At 46.8% G+C, this 25128-nt stretch overlaps 2 protein-coding genes and 1 long non-coding RNA gene across 3 annotated transcripts in view; 2 read left to right on the top strand and 1 right to left on the bottom strand.

The window, feature by feature from the left end:
• The window catches only part of LOC119382224 (mucin-5AC), a 260979-nt gene that overhangs the window by 77382 nt on the left and 158469 nt on the right, over positions 1-25128 (top strand).
• On the top strand, positions 1283-5900 carry LOC125757304 (uncharacterized). Its single transcript, XM_049412756.1, has 3 exons — positions 1283-1349; positions 2591-2699; positions 4407-5900. The coding sequence occupies exons 2-3, from the start codon at positions 2608-2610 to the stop codon at positions 5749-5751; spliced, it is 1437 nt and encodes a 478-aa protein (XP_049268713.1). The 5' UTR covers positions 1283-1349; positions 2591-2607; the 3' UTR covers positions 5752-5900.
• LOC119384072 (uncharacterized) lies at positions 11763-13762 on the bottom strand. The gene is made up of 3 exons (XR_005181846.2): positions 13529-13762; positions 12192-12335; positions 11763-11920 (listed from the first exon to the last, which is right to left on the bottom strand). It is a non-coding gene; the product is annotated as an uncharacterized LOC119384072 (long non-coding RNA).

The raw sequence follows: 25128 nt of genomic DNA, 5'->3' as shown, positions 1-25128 counted from the left end.
TTTGTCTTTGTGTTTTAGCGCAGTTTTTAGTCCTCATTATGAATTTTAAACCAACTAGCCCGACTTGGTGCTCTACTTCAGACAACATATACTCTCACACCCCTGGCACGCGGGCAAAATGAAAGTACCCCGCCGTAAACCTTTTTTGATGCGCCGGAGGGCCCTCTACATAAAGGAGTTGCGCCGATGACACATGACACTCAACTAAGTCCTTTAGGTCGTCCCTAAGATAATCGCCGCAAAAGAATTGAAATGGCGCTGTCCTCACAGCAGCTAGAGAGAAAATATTTTTAGAAAGCTCGCTGTTTAGGCCTTTTGTTGATGGCGCCAATTGCGAAGGACTGTTGCACCACGCTATCTTCCGAAAGGCGACAAAGCAAATGACACTGTTCGGAATTCAATGCGTTCGAGAAATCGCATTATTGCTAAATACCTACGGGGTACTGTATTGCCGAAGGGCTTCACGTTCTTGACAGGATGACAGGATTGTGACAGGATCGCTTGGACAGACCTTTTCAGCGGAGAGAAGGAGCACCTCCTTTCTGGCCAGTTGGAACGGTGACGTCGTTCCCTTCGCATGCATTTGCGGGGGGCACGTATATTTACAACAGCCTAAGGTGGCGGCACCCAGGGAGCCTTTGTTGATAAAGTACATTGATGAGCTGGGCACGCGGTGTGCCGGAAAACAGCCTCTCCTTTCGATAAGTAGGTACGGAATCTGCTTTCCAGGAAATTAATTTTGCCTGGAAATAATAATAATAATAATAATAATAATAATAATAATAATAATAATAATAATAATAATAATAATAATAATAATAATAATAATAATAATAATAATAGCTGGAGTTCAATAACAGAATATTATGTATCAATAACAACAGCTGGCATTCGTTAATTGCGTCCCTGTGTCCACTGTTATGTTTGTGTCCACTGTTATTAGAAAATAATCAAGACATTTATAGCGCGCCTAAATTTCTCCGTCACGCACGGAAGTAGAAAACCTTATAGGCTGAGTTCTAATGACATCGACAACGAAACTTCTTCATCGGTTTTCACCCTACAGTCCAACACGCTTCTTCCTGATTTTTCTACTTCAACAATGCCATATGTGCGTGACATCTTTTTTTCCATAGACGGTATCTATCCTTTAGACCGATGTCACCGAGCATACTGCGCATGCGCAAGCTCGACGACGACTGACCGGCCGCCATCTTATCTTAGTTGTAGTTCTCGGAGCGCTTGTGCCGCTGCGGTTTGCAGGACTCTCCGATCAACTTGCGCCGTGTGAAGAAAATCGACTTCGATCAACATCGCATGTGCTTGACATTACTACTCAGACCTTCTAGGTAAGTGTTTCAACGAAGCTTATTCTTTCTTACAGCGTAGTTTATAAAATATCACGCTATATTGCACAGCTGTAGCGGCCGGATCGGCCCGGCATAAACCGACGAGCCGGCGTGGTCTTTCCGTGCATTTATTCTGAAACAGAGAGGTTTGTGACCCTGAGCTGGTCGTCAGTTAACGTTTAGATTATGTAAGTGGTGTAGTCAACGTAAGGCAATGTAAAGGTAGTTGCCAAAGGCTGTATGGGCTGCTTCGCGGAAGTGAGAAGCATCGCGCTGATCGTATTTCGCTGCATTAGCGACGGGCATTTGCTAAACACATTCCGAGTGTGGTGCAGTTGGAGCTTTCCGAGCACTGAAAAACCGAGCAGTAAAGACGCACGGAAGTGCAGGTCCGATATGTTGTCGCTGTGTTGCGCGCTCGATTCTGCCGTTCTTGTAATGCGCCCTTAGCGGTCAGCTGATCCCGCCGATTACGCGCGCCTACGTACCGTCGCTCTGACCACCACCCAGGCGATACGCAACAAGGAGAAATATAGGAAATGGAAAGGCTGCTTTACATATTAGATTATCGTGACGCGCAGCCGAGAACGCCTGTGTAGTGGGTGGCGAAATGCCGATTTGTCTAGTTCGCTATCATGCAGCCGTCTCTGCTGCATCGGTCATCATGGGTAGCTAGCCACTGACTGGAATGTGCTAAGAAAAATTTGTCGCTCGCGGAGAAACGTGCTCGCCCAAGCACTTGAAATTTTACGGAGCCGTAGTTCGTGCCGCGTTCGTGCTGCATCGGTTATCATGGGTAGCTAGCCACTGATGGGCATGTGCTTTAAGGGCTAAGAAAAATTCGTCGCTCACGGAAAAACGTGCTCGCCCAAGCACTTGAAATTTTACGGAACCGTAGTTCGTGCCGCGTTCGTGCTGCATCATCATTCCTTTTGCATTGATGGTTATTGTGTATGGATAGTTTGTTGCTAGCACTTTCCAAAAGCAGCTACGTTTTCAGTGGAGCTTTGTTTGTGGAAGACGACCAAGTTAGCACTTTAAGCAGCATATGGCTGTGGGAGTTAGCTGCATGTGTGCTGGTCCTCGTAGTGTGGTCATCTAAGAGTACGGTTGAAACAGTAAGAATAATCACGCCATATAAACCTTTGGCTTATGAAATTTTATTATATGACAAGCTCATAAAAGTGTGTTAGCACTTGACTATGGTAGGTTGCAGTATGCTAAATATTGTTTTGTCGCAGGCCTGTATATCGTGATCATGGCATGTAGACCTATAACCGACAACCAGGAAAAGTGGACCAGTCAGACAAAGTCACTGAACCCATTCTTTGGAAAAGAACACATCTATAGGTATGTACAACATTGTGTTAAAATGGAACCAATTTATAAATAAGCCGAGACATGGGTTAAAGCTTGTTTTTCAGTGCGTCCCCTTGCCAGAACACATAAGTAACCTTTCTTAGGGTGATTATGCCACCACAAAATGTTTGTTGACAAATAACACCTATGAAATTTCTCCTTCAAGCACGTTGAGAAGCAAAATTATGACATGGCAATGAATGTAGAAATAATCTGAGCCTTTCGGAACAATAACGAAAATATGAAATAGTATGTGCCAACTTTTTGAATGCCACGGGGCTTTTAAGACAGACAGCATTCGTTAACTTTCAGCTCTTGCACGCAGCAGCTTGACTTAAATGACATTGAATTTTCAGCAAGCACATCCACAGAGTGGTATAAACATCTGCATGGCACATATCATTACCTAATTATTTATTTGGACCTGTTGTAGCATCACAAGGACATTTTTTCAGGGAGGTTACAGAGTAACAAACACCTGTATACAAAAAGTGCAGTGCAAGAATTTAATATTTTACTACAAAGATGAAAAAAAAGGGATGACAAATAGGAAGGATTTGAACACAAACAAAACTGGAAGCACAGAAAGAGAAAAAACAACTACATAATAAACCTACAAAAAGGGGCAGGTCATGAAAGCATCCGGCAAACAGTCAGTGTGTGCAACATAAAACTGCACTTACACACTGCAAAATAATAAGCTTGCTTAACGAGTGAGTGCTCCAAATCTGCTGGACATGCCAGGTAATGTCCTGTCATGTAGTACCAGAATGTGTCGCAAACTATGGGAGGCCTACTATCAGCAAACAGTGTCTGACACACGCGCATGATTCCACTTAATCCTTCAGCATTCCTCAAAAATGTGAGAGTTCATAAAGGCACGTGGAAACCTGCCAGCACACTGCGAGTTTGGAGTAAGCCAGTTAAGTCTGTGACATAATAAAAAATCCTCACACTGGTCTTTTCTCATTTACTGAAGCGCTGCTGCGTCAAATGCTGACGTTTCAGACATTCTCAAGGATTGAGCTTTCACTCTGACAGAAATTGTTTGCCTTCTGTGTTCCCAGTTTGCTTTTAGTGTATTCTAGACATAGGTCGGCAAACTCACTCATGAGTCAGCTCAGTCCAACTCACTCAGACTCAGATCGAGCCATGAGTCTGAGTTTGAGTGAGTCCGGGGGAGTAAAATTTTCGTGAGTGTGAGTACGAGTGAGTCCGGTTGGGAAAAAAAATTTCGTGTGAGTGAGTCCAGTTCAGGAAAAATTTTGGCAAGCCTCAGCCTGAGGGAGCCCTAAGCGCAATATATAAATTGTGAGTGAGTCTGAGTGAGCTCCATGTTTTTTGCCGACCTATGATTGCAGATATATAACTGTGTTTGCAGTGTTGAGCTGCGGGTAGGTGCTTGTCCTTGGTCAGTAGCTTGTTATCGCTTATGCTTTACCAGCTGGATTGATTCATTAACTCAGTTGTTCAGCACAGTACACTGTGACAAAAGGCAGAGAGAGAGAGAGATACTGTTTTATGAAGCTTGAGGGGTCATTTACCACACAATTATAATCTTTCAGAACAGTTCTTGAACTCCAGTTATAAGTTGCAATTCCATAAAAATGGTATTATTCATTTTATTTATCTTTCCAGGTGTACATCTGCACTCAATAAGTTGCACACCATATGCTGACATTATAATATTTCATGCAGGTACATAGAAAGCAAAGGTGCTCAAAAACATCGAGATGCTGGGATACGCCTCTTCACTTCAGGACATTTGCAGAAGCTGCAGTTTTTGGAAGGCAGTGGTGCAGAGACCGTTGTACGTGCAGAAGTGCTAGCTTCCATGACTACTAGGACCCTGTACAAGGCATCCATCAAGTTGTATAAATGTGATGGTGAGGTAGTTTCGGGGAGCTGCACCTGCGTTGCAGGCAAAGGTGCAGTGTGCAAGCACATCTGCTGTGTCTTGTATGGTTTAATGTACATTGCACAGCATGATCTGGCATCTGTGCCAGACTCTCTCTCGTGCACAGAGACAGAAAGACAGTGGTACCACCCCAGAGACCCCAGGAAGGTCACGGAAGATTTTGAGAATGTAGTCTTTTCCAAGGACACCTGCGACAGGATCAGCTGTGCACCAGAACGACACCAAAAACGAATTCAGTATTCATCTTTGAAAGCAGACAGAAAGGTGATGAAAACACCCAGCCTGATAAACTTGCATGGCAATCTTAAGAAATGCGGCCTCGACTGCTTTGCCGACATTCTCGAGGCAAACGACTTCTTGCCCGTGAGAATTGCAGAAACAGCAAATTGTGCTGAAGAAGACAAAGGAATGCCGAAACGATGGCTTGATGCTGTAAAAGCTGGAAGTGCAGTCCAGTACACAGTTAATGACGCGAATGCTGTGGAGAATGCCACAAGGCTCCAGAGTGGATCACCCATGTGGCATCATTACCGGAAAGGAATTATAACTGCATCATCGGCGCATAGAGTGTACACATGGGTGAATAGTACGTGCAAAAGAAAGATGGGGCCCCATGATGTGCGCTCTCTGCTAAGCACTATCATGGGTAAGAAAGTGCGTGCTACTTATGCCATGAAGCGGGGCCTTTTATGCGAAGACAGCGCAAGGAAGGCCTTCCTTGAAAAAAATAAACAGCACGTGGACATCGACGTGAGGCAGTGTGGTCTTTTTTTATGCCGCAACCATCCTTTCCTTGGGGCAAGCCCAGACGGAATCGCTACATGCAGTTGTTGTGCACCACGCCTTTTGGAGATCAAAAGCCCCATGAGAATTGATGCATTTTGCAAGAATGAACTGCGTGGTGGATGCCTCAAAGCCAGCAGCAGGTATTTTACCCAGGTGCAGACACAAATGGGGGTTACCGGTCTGAAGAGTTGTGTCCTCTTCGTGTACAGTGAAGAAAAGTGTGTGCAAGTTCCTGTACTTTTTGATGAGGCATTCTTCACTGAGCTGGTGAAGTGCTGCAAGTTTTTTGCTGACCAGTACCTGGTGCCTTATTTCTCTGGAAATTGGCAGCTTTCTTAATCAGTGTAAATTTACTGTTCCTCTTTGTCATCCCTTTCTGCATGATTTATATTCTGCTGGTGTATGATGTACTATGCGTAATCTCACTTTAATGACGTGTGCAGAAAATTATCCTCGGTACCAATATATCCCATGTATCATGTATCTGGCCGAGGAGTGGCACAAAGCTGCTACATAGCAGCTCTCTATCTGTAATAATAAGTGTTGGGGCTTAATGTCCCAAAACCACGATATGATTATGAGACACGCCGTAGTGGAGCGCTCTGGAAATTTCGGCCACTTGGGGTTCTTCAACGTGCACCCAAATCTAAGTACACAGGCCTCAGGCATTTTCACCTCCATAGAAAATGCATTGTGTAACACAAGAAACTGCGAACATGCATCGTTCAAGCTGGTTTATGCGAGGAATACCCCAATGACGTTCAGTGCAATGTGGCCAAATGTCACCAACAAAGCCAATCTTGATCTCACAATTTATCTACAAATGAGCCAAAGAAGCAAGACTGCTTGCCCTCCTGCATATCAAGACCCAACAAAGGATTGACACTCAACGATGCCACAAGGACTACCAACTGGTTTGGATTATGGACCTTGATACGACATAGCGAGAACCATTTGTGATGGTACTTAGGACCTTGCGATGTATGTGGACATATTGGTGTACTGGACTATGATGTCATGCTTGGTGGCATGACGGAAGAACTGTTCCTGCGTGCTACCTGAAGTTTGCCATCTGCTGCAGCCCATGCGATTATTTTTATGTGACCTGCTCATATTACCACTGCTCAGCACAAAGCATGTGTCTTGCCACTATCTCTGTACTGCAAGTGTTTTTTGCCTGCACTGTGAATAATATATTTTCTCACCACAAGTACACCCCAATAAACAACTCATTCTGTACTGGTTAGATTGTTTGCGTCTTCACCGACACAACCACGTGAACAGTAGTTTTGTTTGAAAGAAAAACCGTAGAAAAAGCTTTATTCCTAACTGTAGGAGGTCGAACGTGTCTTCGCTTTGAGCGCCTAAGAATGGTTTTGTCTTTCGTTAAGTTTCAAGATGTTGAGACACTTACACTAGCAGCAACGTTTAGATAAAGCAATGAAACTGTACATAGGAGAGTATTCACTTTATTATTCAGAGGGCATTAACGCATAATTTACAAGAGGTGGACAGAAACAAAGTAAACACAGTTATCTTGTACTGGCATAGTTCAAGCAGCTCATGAGCACAGAGGGAGACTGTTGGATCATGTGTGGGAACACTGATAATTTAATTGTACGCTGAAATTCTTTCATATGGCAGCCACTGGTTGAACATATATCAAAGAAGTTATCACACATGTGCGTAACGTGCATAGCAGTGCGTAAACCTTTCCTGCAATCAACAGTGCAAGGACATATTGATACATTAATGCAAGACATCACTTAGGCAACGAACAGTCCCTGAACATCATTGCTGACAGTCTCTTGAAAGTGCTGGTCACTGTGCCATCACTTTCACAAAACAAGCAAATACATCACTTTCCTTCTAGCGCATGCCCTTGTTTGATCATGCAGAAGTATTCAGATGTCTGAATGAAAAAGTGCTAGCTAACTGAAAACATGTGAGGTTAGGACATGAGTGCTAATCTCGCATATTAATAAATACAGTAAAATCTTGTTAATTTGAAAGCCATTAATTCGTAAAATCAGATAATTCAGGCGCGCTCTCTGGTCCCGGCCAGCATAAGTGTTGTTTAATGGAATCAAACCCTCCTTAATTCGGTCACGATTGGCCGCAACCCGGTTAATTCGGACGATTCTCAAAGCGCACCCCACACGAAGCACCACAATCGTGTGGTGCAAAGGAGCGACAACAGTGTTCGCAGGCAACCGAAACGAGGTGGTGCAATCTGCATCACTACTGCCATCAGCGTGAACTGTATGGGAACAATGTTTCCAGTTAATTTTGAGGTAGCACGTTTCGGGTTAGTGAAGACAGGAAGGTCGTGAGCCGCGGTTACATTGTAGACAAGGTCACAAGTGGCGAAAATTACTGCTTTTAAACTGCTCTTATGAAAAGTGCAGGATTTACTTATTCGTCAAGAAAATAGAAGTGTATTGACATTTCACACACTTAATTTTTTTTCTTGATACTTTCGATAATTCAGAATTTAGTCAATTCGGATATTTTTTCGGTCCTGTGAGATATGAATCAACAAGCTTTTGCTGTACAAATTTTTACGGGAAGATCAAGGAGCAGAGACGCACACAATGGAGCCACTGAAACAAGAGTTTGGCATTAACTTTTGACAATGTCTAAATTTTCCTGACCATCTCAAAAAGCAGTTTTTCTAGTGTTCAGCTGGGTGTAGTTTTCAGCAAAGGTGAATCAATGAAGTTAGACAACAGGGCACAGATCTGCCACACTTTGTTGAGTTGTTCAGCCATACTGTTTGGGAAAATCTGTGATAGTATTCTGAAGGTTTTCACCCTCCTGATGACTCTCTCAACATGTATTCGCACGCTTGCGATTCGTCTTGTTTCCTCTTCGTCTTTTTCTGACAGCTGCGGCCGTCCACCCATAAAAGGAGGAATGTTGAGACCTAACGAACGTGTCTTACATTCATCTGCAATAGTGAATCCCCTATCGGCCATGATGCTGCGCCCAGGAGTGAATTTATCTAAGATTCCACTGTGATTGGTCAAGGCCTTGTCCGACAAACGGCCAGGTGCTAGGTCCGAGACAAATGTCACAAATCCGTTGGGGCTGCAAACAATCAGTCCCTTGGCGGTATTGTGCTTCTTGTACAACGAATACGTCTCACTTTGAACGCGAAAAGATGACGGTGTTTCAATGAAGATCTCTGTGCAGTCGAGGATACCGTCCACGGTGTTGAATCCCTTGGAAAGGAAGGCTTGTGGGCGATACTTGTCACACAGATCTGGTGGCATCCATGTGGGCACCTGCATCATGCGATAAAAAAAAAGCTTCTTCATTCCACAGAACCATGTTTGTGTGGATAACACCATGGCAAAATATAAAGCATCAAAAGTACTCACTTATATTCAATTTAAAATATGCCTTAAAACTGAATTTGTGAGAAGCGACAACATGCAACTCTCCCGAACTGCTGCTCTTGTGAACAGAGCTCGGGAAGTCAGTCTACATTTTCATTTTGAAGCAGTGCAACAAATAGGCACAGAAAAGTGAAGACACGAGTGCCGACACTTGTACAATATACGGAATGATGCTTATTGTTTATGGCGTTTTTGCGATAAGCTTTGTTTCCCAAATAATTAGTATATTGGCACATATCCATTTCGTATATAATTTTGTAAAATTTTTCCTTAACGCTTCAGTTAAGAGAGGACTGGTGTCATCCCTTCTTTATACATTCGTGGTCCGCCTCGGTGGTACAGTGGCTATGGTGCTCGGCAGCTGACCCAAAGGTCGCGGGTTCGATCCCGGCCGCGACGGTCGCACTTTGGTGGAGGCGAAATGGTTGAGGCCTGTGTACTGTGTGATGTCAGTGCATGTTAAAGAACACCAGATGGTCAAAATTTCTGGAACCCTCTACTACGGTCTCTCATAACCATATCGTGGTTTTGGGACGTAAAACCCCAGATATTATTATTATTGTACATTTGTGACACTGCTACATCATTACACTTGCATGATTACATCCTTATTTTCAGTTGACGTCGTGCATAAACTTGTTTGCGGTGTCACGTTTTTATTTATTAAACTTATTTGCATTGAGGAAAGAAATACTCTACTGCATCGCAGCACAAAAATAATGACTTACATGAACCAATATGACAGCAAAAGCTCACAAGTAACGCCCTTCCCACAATTGCCAACCAGCCGCTGTGAACGGCACGCATGTTATTCTTAAGTCACATTTTCAATATTTCTGTCCACTGCCATGCAAATGAGACACAAATTATTTTCTGCTGAAGAGAATACATCTAAATCGAGGCGTTCTTCCTACCTTAATCATGCGATCAGACATATGGATCTATGGAATTAGCAACTGGCTTATCCATAAAGCTAGATTCTGTAGGCATGACACCTTTCCCTTCCAACTTGAACTCTCGTATTCTTTCTCTGAAAAAAAAACCAGTCCAATCTCTGGATAATTTGACAACCAAGATCAAGGCAGTTTCACTCATTCTGTATAGGCACAACAAGTCCAAGCTTCATTCGAAGAGCATCACGCATGGTGATCATGGTGCCCGCGCAAAACTCGTTGCAGCCACCGGCTAACCGTGGTGTCAACCAGCAGCCATACGCTCAGGTGTTCCCTTTAACAGTGTATTGCTGTGTACATGCATTGTGTAGCTGAAATAGCACACATACACTGTTTAGTTGGCAATATTGTATTGCAGGCTGAAATCTATCGTATTCTCACAACACATCTTGAAAGTGCCTACGAGTATCAATAACTTCAGACATTCCGTTAGGTTGTACCACACCATGGACTAGACTTTTTCTCACATCAATGTGAAAATAGGCGTCTTTTTATACAAATAACGTAGTAACGATGATTATGTGACTGTCAACTTAAAAGTGTTTTTGCATACCTGGCGTAGCTTGTTGTGTAGGAAGTCAAGCCAGGTTACCCATAGGCGGGACACCGTGCTCTCCGACACATCAAACCTGTAAATGAAGAGAGACTTCCACAATGTTCTGTCTTGTATCATATTAAAACAATGCAAGAAGCAGCTAGAAGATGGAGGGTTGAAGTGACGGGCACTCGTAGGAAAATTGAAGAGCCCCTAAACTATCTCCTTTATTTTTTAACATTTCAAGTAAATGCATGCATCGAATTCGGAATGTCACAATCATCGGTATCAAACACAGCAGTACCATGTGCCGCAGGTGCACCACAAAATAAAAATAAACAATGCAGTGTTCCTCTCTGGGTCATTCGCCATTCCCAGCATTGGTTGCGACGTCACCAGGAGAACCTGGTCACGTCAACAGCAGAAAGAGCCCGTTTGTCTGCCTGCAAGTATGTGTCCTCCCTGCTTATCCTCCTTGCTCAGCAAGTAGGAACCATCAGCCAAGAGAAGAGATGAGCCAATGTACGGGGTGTAGCGAAGGAAAGAGTGAAACGAGCGAGGGCCGCATTTAGATATCAAACACGCTTAACTCCACTATTACAGCATTACTTCAAAACATTCTCAAAGGAACATGTTCGTTGTAGTCTCATGTGCAACTGCAACAACACAACTAAATTTCAACCACTGTGTGGATTAGGAGTCCTTTAACTAGTGCCATGGGAGGCACTTGTCGTTCAGGGCAGCAGCTATAGAAAAAAGTCACTTTGTCGAAAAACTAAACTCCAATAATATTCCTTGTTAAGTCCTATCCTTGCATTATAGCATGATAGTTTACATGTGCATGTTGTAAGCATTATAAATTAATGCAAAAGTTACAATGATGAGAAAACATGTTGCATTTCCTTTGCACCTAAGGAATACCACTTCATTTAGAGAACATGTATATTTGAATGACAGCAGAGAGGTTGACAGTCAAGAACAGGGTTAGCTCACCTGAATGCAAGGTCGGCTCCGTCAAGTCCCAGCCGAAGTCTCATAAGCACAATTATTAACTGTGTCTTGAGCGGCAGCAGAAACTTTCTGTCTTCATTTGCAGTTCCTTTCATATTCCAAAATTGCAGGCTGTTCACGTCGTCTTCTAACAGCGACCAAAATGCCTCCAAATGCAGGCGTGATGCGAATCCAGTATAGTAGCGCAGTCTCTTTTCGTTCTGAGCCAAGACATCGTATTCAAACTCTGTTCTTTTTGTTTTGGAGGCCTTTCTGAGGCAACCACTCAAACGTGATATTTCAAGCACCAAACATCTGTTCTTTTGCTGAAGGCGGTTATACAGCCTTGCTGAATCTGCATTAGCCTTTGTTTTCTCCTCTAACTCCTTCTTCAATGCAGTAATTACTGCTTTAGCTTTTTCTAGTTCCTGCTCAAGATGGTGAATGGATTCTTGCTGCTTCTTTAGCAGATCATTTTCATTGTGCTCATGATATGTATATGAGTGTTCTTCGAATGTATCACAAGCAGTGTTCTCAGTGGCACTGCACAAGTCGGTGCTGTTTTCATCATTTGATGTTTCCTCGCTGTGTGGCTGTTGCACTTCAACACGGTTGGCAGGTAGAGTGCGCTGTATCAGTGGAAAGTAAAGAAGAAATCTCATTACATAAAGAAGATATTTAAAGAGCTATAGCACTGGCAAATTCCTTTAATGGGAAAACTCTGCCACAGCAAATCATTCTTCTCCAAGGTGTATAGAAAAAGTAGCAGAAATTCGTGTCAACACACTGGTGTAATGAATAAATAATCTACTTATTTGTCACAACGTACTCTGTCAGCTGCTACGTTTAAATTATGTGCATGCTGAGTGATGCCTTGCCATAAAAAATGGACTTTCATACCTTCACTTGAATTTGTCGACGCTTCTTTATAATTTTTGCTTAAGTGGAAAGACTGTCGGTACCCGAACCATATACGTTTTCTTCCCTCCTTCGAAGTGTTCGCCGCAAACTCTGTGGCCTGTTGTGGGCACGAACTTTGAGAACCTGCAAAAAATGTCGTATTTTTTGTCCTTTTGTGGTAAGGTGGTGCAGTGGCATAAATCATGGGGATTTCTGACACCCCTTGTGTTCGTGCATGCCTTGCAAGTGCCTCCCAAAGCACTTTCAAAGAGCAGAAACAAAGTACAAAAGTGAAAGCTGCTTTCTCTTTCAAAAAGCACTGAAGAGTACGAACTTTCCAAAATGTTACGGGGTGCTCCTGATGTGTTGCAAATGTTTATTATGATTGGCTTTAAATTAAAAAGTAAGTAAACAGTTGACGGTAAGTAAATGTTGACAGTTTGGCGGAAGCCGCTGATGATAAATTGTGAATCTGATTGTCAGGCTATGGTTATGTTAATTATAAATAAGTCATCCCAAACATAATGACGCTTTACAATGCAAGAAAGTTTCCAGGAGTGAATCGTGGGAGGCTACTATTAACAGGTATACATGCTGGGGAATGAAGCTGAAACGTTTGTTCACCGAGCCCCCCTTCCCCCCCCCATAAAAAAAAAGTACGATTTTTCTGGATTTGCGCCACTAGCGTGGTGGGTGGAAGTTTGTGGAGCGGATTTCTAACCAGCGACTCGCTCCGCGATTTGCCTAACGTGAGCGTCATCAACATGCACTGCGCCGAGTAGGTGATCCCGGTGATAGTGCACGCAAGAGATCGTAAATGATCAAGTGTAGGCTAAAATCAAGTTTAAAAAATATCGTCACAAATTATTACGAAACATTTGCGATATGGGCATGCTGACAGGCTTCCTCTGTTATATGCGCGATTAATACAACACCCTGAAACAGCCTCTGCCGTAGCACTGATGCCTAATGAAACGCGCATACCATAATCGCATCAATATTATTAGTCTCGCGTTCCGGATAAACACGCCGCACAAGCGTTTCGAACGCCGCGCGCGCTCTCCTGTTTTGTAAATGTACAGCACCTGATACGATTATTCTTTATATAAATATACGCGCGATGAAATACCTTTTTCAGCATAGGAAGTTCGGAAGACGCCGGCCGACATGGCCGGACTGTATCGCGGCTGTGACATGAAGGTATCTGCGCTTACCGTGGAAAATACACTTTTATACGTGCCTCGCTACACTTTATTTTAAGTCAAGTCGATCGGCTAATCTGAACTGAGTAAGCTAAATGCCCTAACGCAGCAAAAAACAACAAAAGACAGACTTACTTGCCACGCTGTCCAGCTCTGTTGATACGCTGCAGCCAAAGCTGCCGAAGCTTCGTCTCTTTCGGGAACACGTAAAATCCGAGGCCCTTTCGTTTCGAACTGTTGTTGAAGCATCCAGGAACACAACATGTGAATCCACCCATCGCGGAAAATAAATGAAAGTTAATAAATCTCACTGCGGTGCGGCCCGCCGCAGCAACGAATACACGGGCGCGCGGACGGATGACTACAACTACCGGCATGCATCACGGCAGCGGTGGCGTAGTGAAACTAGCTGGTGAGATCGGTCTAAACGGTCATAATTTGTTAGCCCTGACAAAATTACTTAAAAACTACTAAAACCACCATTTTTTAAACTTTGCTGCTTACCCAGACATTAACCACTGGTCACCTACTGACTGATGGAAGGGCGGAAAAATCGTTCCAGTCTACGAATCAGGCAATTCACCACTAAACTACGGCCCAAATTTCAGAAGCATCGCTTAGAAACTCATGAAACGTGTCATATTCTGTCACATAATGGCTTTTCTTGACTCTAATAACCTTTTTTCTTCTTGACAGCATCGTTTCTGCATAGGACTGTCATGTGAAATCCAATGACTTAGATTTAAATATCGATACTAATACACAGACTGACGCAATTTATCTTGACTTCGCTAAATCATTCGACAAGATAACTCATCAACGGCTGCTGCTAAACCTTTCACACCTTAACCTCCATCCTATTGTTCTAAGATGGACTAAACAATTTCTGACTATCCGCTCTCAATTTGTGCAAATTAAGACAATGCTTCTAATCCACTTTCAGTGACATCAGGCGTTCCACAAGGCTCGGTGTTAAGTCCCCTCCTTTTCATGATATATATTATTGATCTGCCTCCTTGCGTATCGAGTAATATCCGCATATTCGCTGACGACTGTGTTGTCTTTCGCACTATAACTAATGCTAATGAAGAAGTTTTGCTTCAAAATAACCTAAGCAATATTCAATATTGGTGCGACGACTGGCCACTGCTATTAAACCCTTCTAAGTGCATGGTTATGTCAATAACCCCCGTCGCAATCCGCTCATCTCCTCTAATGTAATCCATTGCAAACTATGGAATAAGTTAAATTCTTCAAATACCTAGGCCTCACTATATCTAACGACGTCGATTGGTGTTTACATATTAACAACGTTATAATACCTGCTAATCAAAACTAGCATTTTTTAAACGTCACTTACTACAGGCTCATGCTCACATAAATATTTAACACGTAAATCTTTTATCAGAAATAAACTCGAATATGATTCTCCCATCTGGTGCCCGCATGAAATTTGCCGCTCCAATGCCATTTAATCTGTTCAAAATCGTGCTACTAGGTTCAAATTCGCCAGGCATATTCATGCGATATCAGCGTATCTTCATTAAAAGCAGCCTCCGCTTTATCACCGGTTTCGTATAGACGTCGCATTTCCAGCTTACCGTTATTTTACAGATTCTTTTACAGTCCCCTCGCCCTTGCACGATACATCTCGCCACCAGGACAGGTGTCACATGGCACAGCTGATTCTTTAACTGCCGCTCGCCAGAATGTGTGTACTGTGGCACTTGCGTTTTCTTTTTCCCTCGTGTAGTTGTAGACTGTAACGTCCTTCTTTAAACTGCCATCGTCTGCCATCACGGAAGAAGTGTCTGCGTCATTTTCACCTTAGAGAAGTTTCCACACAAAATTTCGAACACAATTTGAATGTTAGATCGCACTGATGGGAACATAGAGGTGCCATCCGTACAATATCAGCCACAAATACAGCCTAAAAAGTATTTTAATTGAGTTTTAAAGTTTGTGAACGCGCTGAACCAGATATTGAAGGAAAAAGCGATCAGGTCGTCATGTGGGAACCCCTTGTAAACACCCCTGTAAACAACGTACGTCACGAGTTCTGGCCGGGTTACCGGAGACGTGTACGAGATGGACAAAAATGGTACCGACCACTGATGATGCAGAGCCTAACGTGACCCACTAACATAGCTACTTACCCGCTTACTGACTCTTTGTAAAGCATTGGCAGTGAGATAATGATCAACTATTATCATTAGCTTTTTTTTCGACATGAATAGTCACGTGACCGAGAAAACAGATTTATATGTATATATTGTAGTTGGACAAAACGCCACCAGATGTCGCTATTGGCTCCGCTGCTGCTGATTCTACCGTCAACGGCTCTGGTAACCGGGTATCCGGAAACGTTAGGAAGTCTACAGAAGGCTTTCTACTGCCGTGATCGTACTGCGTAGTGGACCGCTACGGTCCACGACGGTGCTCCGGCGCACGTACGTGAGATTGGTGTGCCTTTAGAATGCAGCGTTGCCCGATCTAAGCATGAGTCGGTAAAGCGCACATCACACCATTTACAATTACACATACACAGCGCTAGAGAGCGCCAATGTTGTAATTTTACTGCTTCCTTCATCCATTCTCATTACAAATGATCGGAGAGAAAATGTTTCAGCACGCCTACACTTCAGCGGCTCTAAGGCTCTCGGAAATTGTCGTCTCAATTGGACGACGACGACAATATCACATCCACTGGCAAGATTCGCGATGTGAATCGAGCTTTTATGACTGATTTTTACTCTCTTCCCGGCCCCATCAATTCCCGCAGTAGATAAGCAACGCAGTTCGACCATGGAGGAAACAAGCACTCGCAGCACTCAACCCAGCAGACGAAATAGCAGCGCTGACAACACGACAGAAGGTGGCCAGTGACGTCACTGTTATTCGCGGTCACCTGGTAGTACGAGTAGGCTGAGTAAGTCGTGAGACCCCCTTCGATATCGAAACTGCCTACGGTCGTAACATACGAGCATATAATTGAACATTCGTCTCGTTGGGGCAAGTGAGTTTCGTTGCCGCTATTAACGAGTCAGTAGCAACTGATTAAGAGCAAAAAACAGATTCACAACAACGACTCCTTTATTAACAATGTTTTAACTATTGTAATCCCACCCCTTATGTAATACCCCTGCTAGGGGCATTTAAGTAATGAATCAATGAATGACAACTTTTAATTCATTTCATACACTTGCACACTAGTAAAACGTTCGCCACCCTTAGTAAAGTCAACACGGGCGTAGTCAATGTTACAGTTACTAAACTTTTTACTTTTTAAGTGCGGAGCACTTTAGGGGGCCGGGCTGGTGTAGGCTGTGATCGTATGCTGTCATCGTAACTTGGCGTAACGCAGGCAAAGCATTGCCATCTGAGCGCGCGCTCGCGCCAAAGAGAAGTCTTCTTTATCTTGTTATTCGAGCGACTTGATGATATTAACGCAGGCAAAACCACATGTAGCAGGGGTATGAAGCTCACATCAGCTACCGGGCCGCACTCACGATAATTAGTTCCGCAAAGGGCCGGGACAGTCAAGAAGTGGGCAGGAAACAATCTCTTAGCTAACGCTGCCATTTCAAAAAAGGCATTTCCCATATCTCATATCAGGGTCATTTCTGAAGGGGATTTGCGGTCAGGATACCGATCTCCCGAATGGCTAAAATATGGCAGCCGCTCCTGAAGTGTAGACTTTTCGTTCCGCGGTTATGTTTCAGAACAAGGCAGTCTCGTAGGGCGCCTTACGACAAAGATGCTTAAGACCAGTAACGTCTGCGTAGTTTACCCGAACAAAACGTGATTATTCGCAATAGGCGAGAAAATGATGCGAGCACCATTAGCAATGTCACAAAAAGTCGCGAAGTCATAAGAAAATATGGGACGAAGAGCATCGTGTGCGGGGTGCGGACCGCTAGCGGGCCGCGTTTTTGAAACCCCTCACATATATCTTAGCCAACATTAGCATATCGAGCGCGCGCTCACACCAAAGAGAAGTCTTCTTCCTCTTGTTCCTCGAGCACATTGATGATGATATTAACGCCGGAAAACCCACATATAGCATGGCCAACTGGAGCATATTGCCACGCCCGCTTCTTCTTTTATTTTGATGTGTTCGAGTTTGACCAGCAAGGACGGTTATCAACGCTCGACGCTGGCCGTGAAGCAGTGTTCGAGAAGCTTCACGATTTTAGTAGATCGTTTTGTTAAGATTGCGTGCCGCACGCGAATGTTCCAGCTTTGTCGAGAGATAACGCCGCCACCAGCGATATTGCTGGAAAGTTCCATAGCGCCTGTATAAAAGCCGACGCGCTTGACCGCTTGTCAGTTGATCGACGGTCGACGCTCTGTCCGCCGCTATCAGTGTGTTGCTGTAGATTGACTTACAGTTTCCCGGCCACAAGTTCGGCCAAATAAACAGTTTCATCTCGAACGTGCTGACTGCTGTCTTCGTCGTCACGACCACGTGACATCTGGTGGAGGTGCTGCTTCATGATCCGGACGCCACCGCGGGGCGCTGACCCAAGCCCAAGCCGAGAAGAAGACGACGCTAAGGACAACCCGGATCCTCGAACCAGCCGCCGGCAGAAGGGACTACAACCAGAGTACGGGCTCCTTCCCGAAAACACCAGGCAGCCGAAGACCGTCACATCGACCGCCGAGACGATGACAGACCCCCTGCCACCTACAACGGTAGTGATGCAACAGCCAAGGGAGCCACCGACTTTCCGTGGATCGTCGTTTGAAGACCCGGAGAGCTGGCTGGAGACGTACGAGCGAGTCGCCGCCTTCAACCACTGGGACACTGAAGAGAAGCTGCGCCACGTCTACTTCTACTTAGAAGACGCCGCGAAGACGTGGTTCGAAAACCATGAATCGAGCCTTCAATCCTGGGACCTCTTTCGGACGACGTTTCCTTAATACCTTCGCGAGCATCGTCCGCAAGGAAAAGGCCGCTGCTTTGCTGGAGACAAGAGCACAGCTACCGAATGAGACGGTCACCATCTACACGGAAGAGATGACGCGACTTTTCCGCCTGGCTGATGCTGCGATGCCTGAGGAAAAAAAGGTCCGCTTCCTTATGCGGGGAGTGAAACAAGACCTCTTTGCAGGATTGGTGCGGAACCCACCGAAAACTGTCATCGAATTCCTAAAGGAGGCTACAACAATTGAAAAATCCGTCGAGATTAGGACGAAGCAATACAACCGCTCAACCCTGTCGACAGGCTACACAGAAGCGCACTCGCTAGGCACCGACGACCTACGGGAAACCATCAGAGCGATAGTGCGGGAGGAGCTGCGCAAGCTGTTGCCTTCAGCGCAGCCTCAAGTGGATTCGATCGCCGACATGGTCCGCAAGGAAATCCAGCAGTCGCTGGGCACCCCAGATGCAGCGCAGCCGCAGCTGCAAGCAATGAACTATGCTGCAGCAGCCCGACGCAACGCCCCCGCTCCTCGTCCACGTCATGACGCCGCGCCGCCGCAGCAGTTCGGCCGCCAGACGCCGCCGCCGCCACCACCACCAACGCCCTACCGTCCTCCTGTCGCCCGGCGCTATGCCCCGCGCTATGCCCCAAGGAAGACCGACGTTTGGCGCGCCCCTGACAACCGCCCGCTCTGCTACCACTGCGGGGAGGCCGGCCATACCTACCGCCGCTGCCACTACCGTCAGATGGGGCTACGCGGATTCGCCGTCAACGCGCCGCGCCCCCAGCCAGGCGAACGGCCTCGCGACATCGACGACTTCCTCACCGGAACACAGTGGCAAGAACGACAACCTTCCCGCTCGCCGTCGCCCGGCCGCTACATGTCGCACCGCCGGCAGTACACTGGCCCAAACCGGGGCCGGTCGCCTAGCCCGTATCCGGAAAACTAAGGGCAGCAACCGATGGAGGTGCGGTTGCTGCACGACGAAATGCCGAAGATCCTCCGCGGCCGCCGACGACGACAACGCGAGGAGACCTGCAGAACACGACGCGAAGCAGACGAAGTCCTGCCGATGAAACCTCGCGGACCGAAGTAGACCTGACGACGCAACGGGGAAGCAGCGGAACAAACCGACGTAGCCGTGACCCCACGCCACGACCTAACTGCAACGCGAGACGACGAACTAGCGACCTCGACGTTCTTATCGACGGCCACAGCGTCACAGCTCTCGTCGACACCGGAGCCGACTATTCTGTCTTCAGTGGACCGTTCTCCACCAAGCTGAAGAAAGTAAAGACCGCTTGGAGTGGACCCGAAATCCGGACAGCTGGAGGCCACCTGATAACGCCGATTGGTGTCTGCACGGCGAGAGTCACCATCAATAACCGGACTTATCCTGCGAGCTTTGTAATCCTACAAAATTGCTCTAGGGATGTGATACTTGGAATGGACTTCCTAAGTGACCACGGCGCCGTCATCGACCTGAGATCTGAGTCGATAACGCTAACCTCAGACAAAGCGCTCCCGCCCCACGCGACGCCAGGGAACCATGCATTGAATGTGATAGAAGAGCAGGTGACCGTTCCGCCCCGCTCCAGCGTCATTATTTCCGTCGGCACCGAAAAACCTGCGAACCTTGAAGGCGTCATCGAGGGCGATCAGCAACTACTCCTGAACCGTCAAATTTGCGTCGGAAGAGGTATAGCCGAACTGCGTGACGGTAAAGCAAAGGTAGTGCTGACAAACTTCAGCCACGAATATAGGCACCTCAACATTGGTACGACGGTTGCCTACATTGACGAATGTGTAGCCGCCAGCGATGCTTTCGCCCTCTTCGATGCTGCCGAACCTGCTTCGACGAATAGAGGTCCCGAACCGGATTTTGACGTCAACCCGAGCCTTGCGAAGGTCAAACAAGACCAGCTCAAAACCCTGCTCCTGCAATACAAGGACTGTTTCTCGTCGTCATCGCGGGTACGACCAACGCACCTTGTTAAGCACCGCATTATAACAGAAGAAGATTCTCGACCACTCCGTCAGAGCCCCTACAGAGTTTCGACTCGAGAGCGCGACGCGATAAAGAAACAAGTCGACGAGATGCTACGCGACAACATCATCCAGACGTCCAAGAGTCCGTGGGCGTCACCCGTGGTGTTAGTGAGGAAGAAGGACGGGACACTGCGCTTCTGCGTTGATTATCGGCGCCTGAACAAAATCACGAAGAAGGACGTGTACCCCCTCCCACGGATAGACGACACCCTGGATCGACTTCACAACGCGACGTACTTTTCATCGATGGACCTCAAGACCGGCTATTGGCAGATCGAAGTAGACGAGAGAGACCGAGAAAAGACGGCTTTATAACACCCGACGGCCTCTTTGAGTTCAAGGTCATGCCTTTCGGTCTTTGCTCGGCACCTGCGACGTTCCAGCGCATCATGGACACTGTACTGGCCGGATTGAAGTGGCAGACGTGCCTTGTGTATTTGGACGACGTCGTCGTGTTTTCCTCGACTATCGACGAGCATCTCCGGCGGCTCGAGGCAGTACTTCAAGCAATAAAGGCCTCTGGACTGACCCTGAAGCCAGAAAAGTGCCGATTCGCGTACAACGAGCTCTTGTTTCTGGGCCATGTGATCAGCAAGTCTGGAGTGCGCCCAGACCCGCGGAAACAGCGGCCATCGCCGACTTCGCGCCTCCCACCGACAAGAAGGCCGTGCGCCGATTTCTCGGCTTATGTGCCTATTACAGACGCTTCGTCAAAAACTTTTCACGCATCGCCGAACCACTGACGCTTCTCACGAAGACTAACGTGGAATTCAGGTGGGAAACGGAGCAAGTGCAAGCATTTGAGGAACTTAAACGACGCCTGCAGACGCCACCCATACTTGCGCATTTCGACGATTGCGCCGACACTGAAATACACACCGACGCTAGCAGCGTAGGACTCGGTGCCGTCCTTGTGCAAAAGACTGACGGGCTTGAAAGGGTTATCAGTTATGCTAGCCGGTCACTATCCAAGGCAGAAGCCAACTATTCCACAACAGAAAGGGAATGCCTTGCCATCATCTGGGCTACGTCAAAGTTTCGCCCCTACCTCTATGGCAGGCCCTTCAAAGTTGTCAGTGACCATCACGCCTTATGCTGGCTAGCTAACTTGAAGGACCCTTCAGGTCGTCTCGCACGATGGAGTTTGAGGCTTCAAGAATTCGACATTACCGTCGTGTACAAGTCCGGACGAAAACACTCTGACGCCGACTGCCTCTCTCGTGCCCCCGTCGACGCGCCGCCGCAAGACGACGACGATGACTGCTTCCTCGGAACTATAAGTGCCGACGACTTCGCCGAAAGGCAACGAGCCGACGCGGAACTGGGGGGCCTTATGGAGTACCTCGAGTGCAAGACCGCCGTTGTTCCGAAGGTATTCAAGCGAGGACTGTCGTCGTTTTTCTTACGGAACGGCGTTCTCCTGAAAAAGAACTTCTCGCCACTTCGAACGGACTACCTTCTTGTCGTGCCCTCATCATTGCGACCAGAAGTCCTCCAGGCCCTACACGACGACCCGACGGCTGGACACCTTGGTGTTTCCCGCACCCTCGCCAGAATACAGGAAAAGTACTACTGGCCACGCCTTGCTGCCGACGTCGCCCACTACGTCAAGACTTGCCGAGATTGCCAGCGACGGAAGACACCGCCGACTAGGCCAGCGGGACTTATGCAGCCAATCGAACCACCTCACCGGCCGTTCCAGCAAATCGGGATGGACCTACTGGGGCCGTTCCCGACGTCGACTTCCGGCAACAAGTGGATCGTCGTAGCGACTGACTACCTCACCCGCTACGCGGAGACGAAGGCCTTGCCCAAAGGCAGTGCCGCCGAGGTAGCAAAGTTCTTCGTTGAGAACATCCTCCTGCGTCATGGCGCCCCAGAGGTCCTCATCACCGACAGAGGTACGGCGTTTACTGCTGACCTAACTCAGGCAATACTGAGATACAGCCAAACAAGCCACCGCCGGACCACAGCGTACCACCCACAGACCAATGGCCTCACCGAGCGGCTAAACAAGACCATCGCCGACATGCTGGCCATGTATGTCGACGTCGAACACAAGACGTGGGATGCCATCCTTCCGTATGTGACCTTCGCATACAACACGGCCATGCAAGAAACGACGCAAATGACGCCGTACAAGCTGGTCTACGGAAGGAGCCCGGCAACAACGCTCGACGCAATACTACCAACCGCCACCGACGAAGACGATCTCGACGTTGCCGCCTATTTGCAACGCGCCGAAGAAGCTCGACAGCTCGCCCGCCTGCGCATCAAGAACCAGCAGAGGGTCGACAGCCGTCACTATAATCTTCGACGACGCCACATGGAGTACCAACCCGGTGACCGTGTGTGGGTCTGGACGCCGATACGCCGACGCGGGCTCAGTGAAAAACTTCTTCGGCGATACTTCGGCCCATACAAGGTGCTTCGACGTCACGGCGCTCTTGACTACGAGGTCGTCCCGGACGGCATTACGAACTCCCAGCGACGCCGCGCACGACCTGAAATCGTCCATGTCGTGCGCCTTAAGCCGTTTTTTGCGCGTTAGCGAACCTGAGAACTCTACTTTTTCCTTTGTTATTGTAATTTATTTGTGCATGCGCTTGTTTTTTCCTTTGCATGTTCTGTTGCAAGCATCGGGACGATGCTTTTTCAGAGGGGGGCAATGCCACGCCCGCTTCTTCTTTTATTTTGATGTGTTCGAGTTTGACCAGCAAGGACGGTTATCAACGCTCGACGCTGGCCGTGAAGCAGTGTTCGAGAAGCTTCACGATTTTAGTAGATCGTTTTGTTAAGATTGCGTGCCGCACGCGAATGTTCCAGCTTTGTCGAGAGATAACGCCGCCACCAGCGATATTGCTGGAAAGTTCCATAGCGCCTGTATAAAAGCCGACGCGCTTGACCGCTTGTCAGTTGATCGACGGTCGACGCTCTGTCCGCCGCTATCAGTGTGTTGCTGTAGATTGACTTACAGTTTCCCGGCCACAAGTTCGGCCAAATAAACAGTTTCATCTCGAACGTGCTGACTGCTGTCTTCGTCGTCACGACCACGTGACAATATTGAGCGCGCTCTCGCACCAAAGAGAAGTGTTCTTCCTCTTGTTCTTCGAGCACATTGATGATATTGTAACGATGGAATGGGTTTATTTACAAGGTGAAAATAAATGATGCAGCCAGTGATTTACAATGGCAGAGAGAAAGCACCTGCTCTTAGAACGAAAACCAGCCGGTACGACTGTCCATACCAAGGTGAAGGACAGGTGAGCCTCAGTTTTCTGTGTGTGTGTGTGTGTGTGGGGGGGGGGGGGGGGGGCTTATATTTATCCTTAGATGCGTAGTGCAGTGCAAGCGACAGGACGGTCAGGACGGTATATATATATATATATATATATATATATATATATATATATATGATGCCTTTTACCCCTCTGTGAAGTGACGGGTTTCTTGTCCATGCGAACGCCGCTACATAAACTGCAGCGATCACCGTGTTGAGTTGATCTACGAGGCTAATCATTACACTAAAGACATCATATTAAAATATAACAAAAATAAAAGGAAGTGAAAACAACATCTGTGGCTTGCGCAAGTATGTTAGTGCACGAGTGGTGCTTAGATGTTTCGCACTTTACTGGCCACTTGCATGTGTTTGTTCACCACTCTGGGCATATCTGATTGCCATTAGACTGCGTGGAGTAATGGCAATTCTCGCTATATTGCAGCACTTGCTGATTTATAACCTGTAACGCAAATAATAAGCGGTCCACTTGTACTTTCCACATGACTTGCCGCTTTTCCGGATAAGATTCTGCTTCGACGCGCGTTGACTCAAATTTCGTCACTTCCTCGTCTCAGGTAGTTGCGGTTCGATGTAACAGAGCGGCCGCTTTCCCTGCGTTCCGTGCGCGCTCAGTATTGATATCGCCTTTAAAATTAGATGTTGAACGTGTCTAATTAGGTACAAATTTCGTGGCATACTTTCCCACATAAAGAAATGCTGTCAGTTCGATAATGAAATGTCATATGAACGATTTTTGCTCATTAGTGATTTCAATGTAATTTTAGCTGCGCCAAAGCATTTCCGCATCTTCATAGCGCCCGTGTGCAAAGACGACAGGTGAGTGACTGTCATAACATTTTGATTTGAAAATTTTTATTGTGTAGGTAAAAAAATGCTGGACTGTCATCTTGTGCATATTTCGGGCGTGCGAACTGAATGGGAAAGTGGCGTGGATGAGCTTAATTACGATCACTGACTTCAGGAAAACAGGTCGAAGGTCGCCAAGGCATTCAGTTAGTACGAGATTGAGGACTTTGCTGTGAAACCGCTGTCGGTTCTTTTGCTCTGGAAAAGGTTTAAGTTCAAGCAAAATGAACGATCCTCTGTGAGCCAGAACACTAGCGCCATTATAGGTGACACCAGGCAATTTGCGGGAAATTCAAATCGTCAAAGAGGACCATTTGCACACTGCGTTACGCGGTTAGTACCGAGTGAGAAAGCTCTTTATTGAGCTTTCTCGCTTTTCGCAGTAGGCTGCCGCGCTGACCCGCGGCAGCCTTCTGTGAAGGCGCCCCCCATCATCCCTAAGGCCTGTGCACCAAGCGAGGAGAAAGGGCAGCTCCGGGTTTGACGTCTTCCAGGCACTTGTGGGCCCTAAAGCTTTCGAGGGAATCCCGCAGGTTCTAAACCATACCGGGTCTAGGACGCCCACCTGGTCGTCCTCCCCAATCTCGCTCGGGAAAATGCAACCAGA

This window comes from Rhipicephalus sanguineus, chromosome 2 (assembly GCF_013339695.2).
Source record: "Rhipicephalus sanguineus isolate Rsan-2018 chromosome 2, BIME_Rsan_1.4, whole genome shotgun sequence".
In the NCBI taxonomy this organism is placed as follows: domain Eukaryota; kingdom Metazoa; phylum Arthropoda; class Arachnida; order Ixodida; family Ixodidae; genus Rhipicephalus; species Rhipicephalus sanguineus.
Note: the sequence above shows the minus strand (reverse complement) of the source record. Positions and strands in the feature narration are given on the sequence as shown.